General features: G+C 44.5%; 1 protein-coding gene across 1 annotated transcript in view; it reads left to right on the top strand.

The window, feature by feature from the left end:
* The window catches only part of NME5 (NME/NM23 family member 5), a 19686-nt gene that overhangs the window by 15281 nt on the left and 3395 nt on the right, over window positions 1-1010 (top strand). The window contains exon 4 of the mRNA XM_023514682.1: window positions 804-922. Coding sequence (XP_023370450.1) covers window positions 804-922 — 119 coding nt within the window. The remainder of the gene's footprint in view (window positions 1-803; window positions 923-1010) is intronic.

The raw sequence follows: 1010 nt of genomic DNA on the forward strand, positions 1-1010 counted from the left end.
CTTGGGCTTAGGCGATTCTCTTGCCTCAGCCTCCCAAGTAGCTGGGACTACAGGTGCCCACCATAACACCCAGCTATTTTTTGTTGCAGTTTGGCCAGCACAGGGTTTGAATCCACTACCCTTGGTATATGGAACTGGTGCCCTACTCACTGAGCCACAGGTGCTGCCCTGAAATTTCTTTTTTTGGTGGGTACCTGTAGTTCCAGCTACTTGGGAGGCTGAGGCAAAAGAATCACCTAAGCCCAGGCGTTAGGTCCTAAGTCTTTTGTTTGTTTGTTTGTTTGTTTTGAGACAAGAGTTTCACTTTGTTGCCCTTGGTAGAGTGCTGTGGTATCATAGCTCATAGTAACCTCCATCTCTTGGGCTTAGGCAATTCTCTTGCCTTATCGCCTCAGCCTCCCAAGTAGCTGGGAGTATAGATAGGCACCCGCCACAATGCCTGGCTTTTTTTTTTTTTTTTTTTTGCAGTTTGGCCTGGGCTGGGTTTGAACCTGCCACCATCGGTATATGGGGCCAGTGCCCTACTCAGCCATAGGCGCCACCCAAGACCCTGACTCTTAAAACAAACAAAAAAAAACCCAGTGGGTTGCTGTGGCAAACACAGCAGCTTCGGCTTTGGAGGCTGAGGCAGTGGGATGCCCACAGCATGAGTCAGGTTGCAGTGAGCTATGACGCCACTGCACTCTGCTCAGGGCATAGGGTAAGACTATCTCAACTACAACAATAACAAAAGAATATATTAGTGACTATATAATATTTAATCATTTATGTTTGTTTTAATAAGAATACATTTATATTTGCAGTGATTATTGAGCCGATTCCAATTGGACAGTCTGCTAAGGACTATTTAAATTTATACGTAACACCAACTCTGCTTGGAGGACTCACAGAGCTTTGTAAGCAAAAACCAGCAGATCCTTTTGTAAGAAATCTTTTTATTCACACTAAAGAATACTGTCTGTAGTTTTCATGTTTAAAACATTGTGTTCGGCTCGGTGCCTATAGCTCAA

Source organism: Otolemur garnettii, unplaced genomic scaffold (assembly GCF_000181295.1).
Source record: "Otolemur garnettii isolate 467f Iridium unplaced genomic scaffold, OtoGar3 scaffold00003, whole genome shotgun sequence".
In the NCBI taxonomy this organism is placed as follows: Eukaryota; Metazoa; Chordata; class Mammalia; order Primates; family Galagidae; genus Otolemur; species Otolemur garnettii.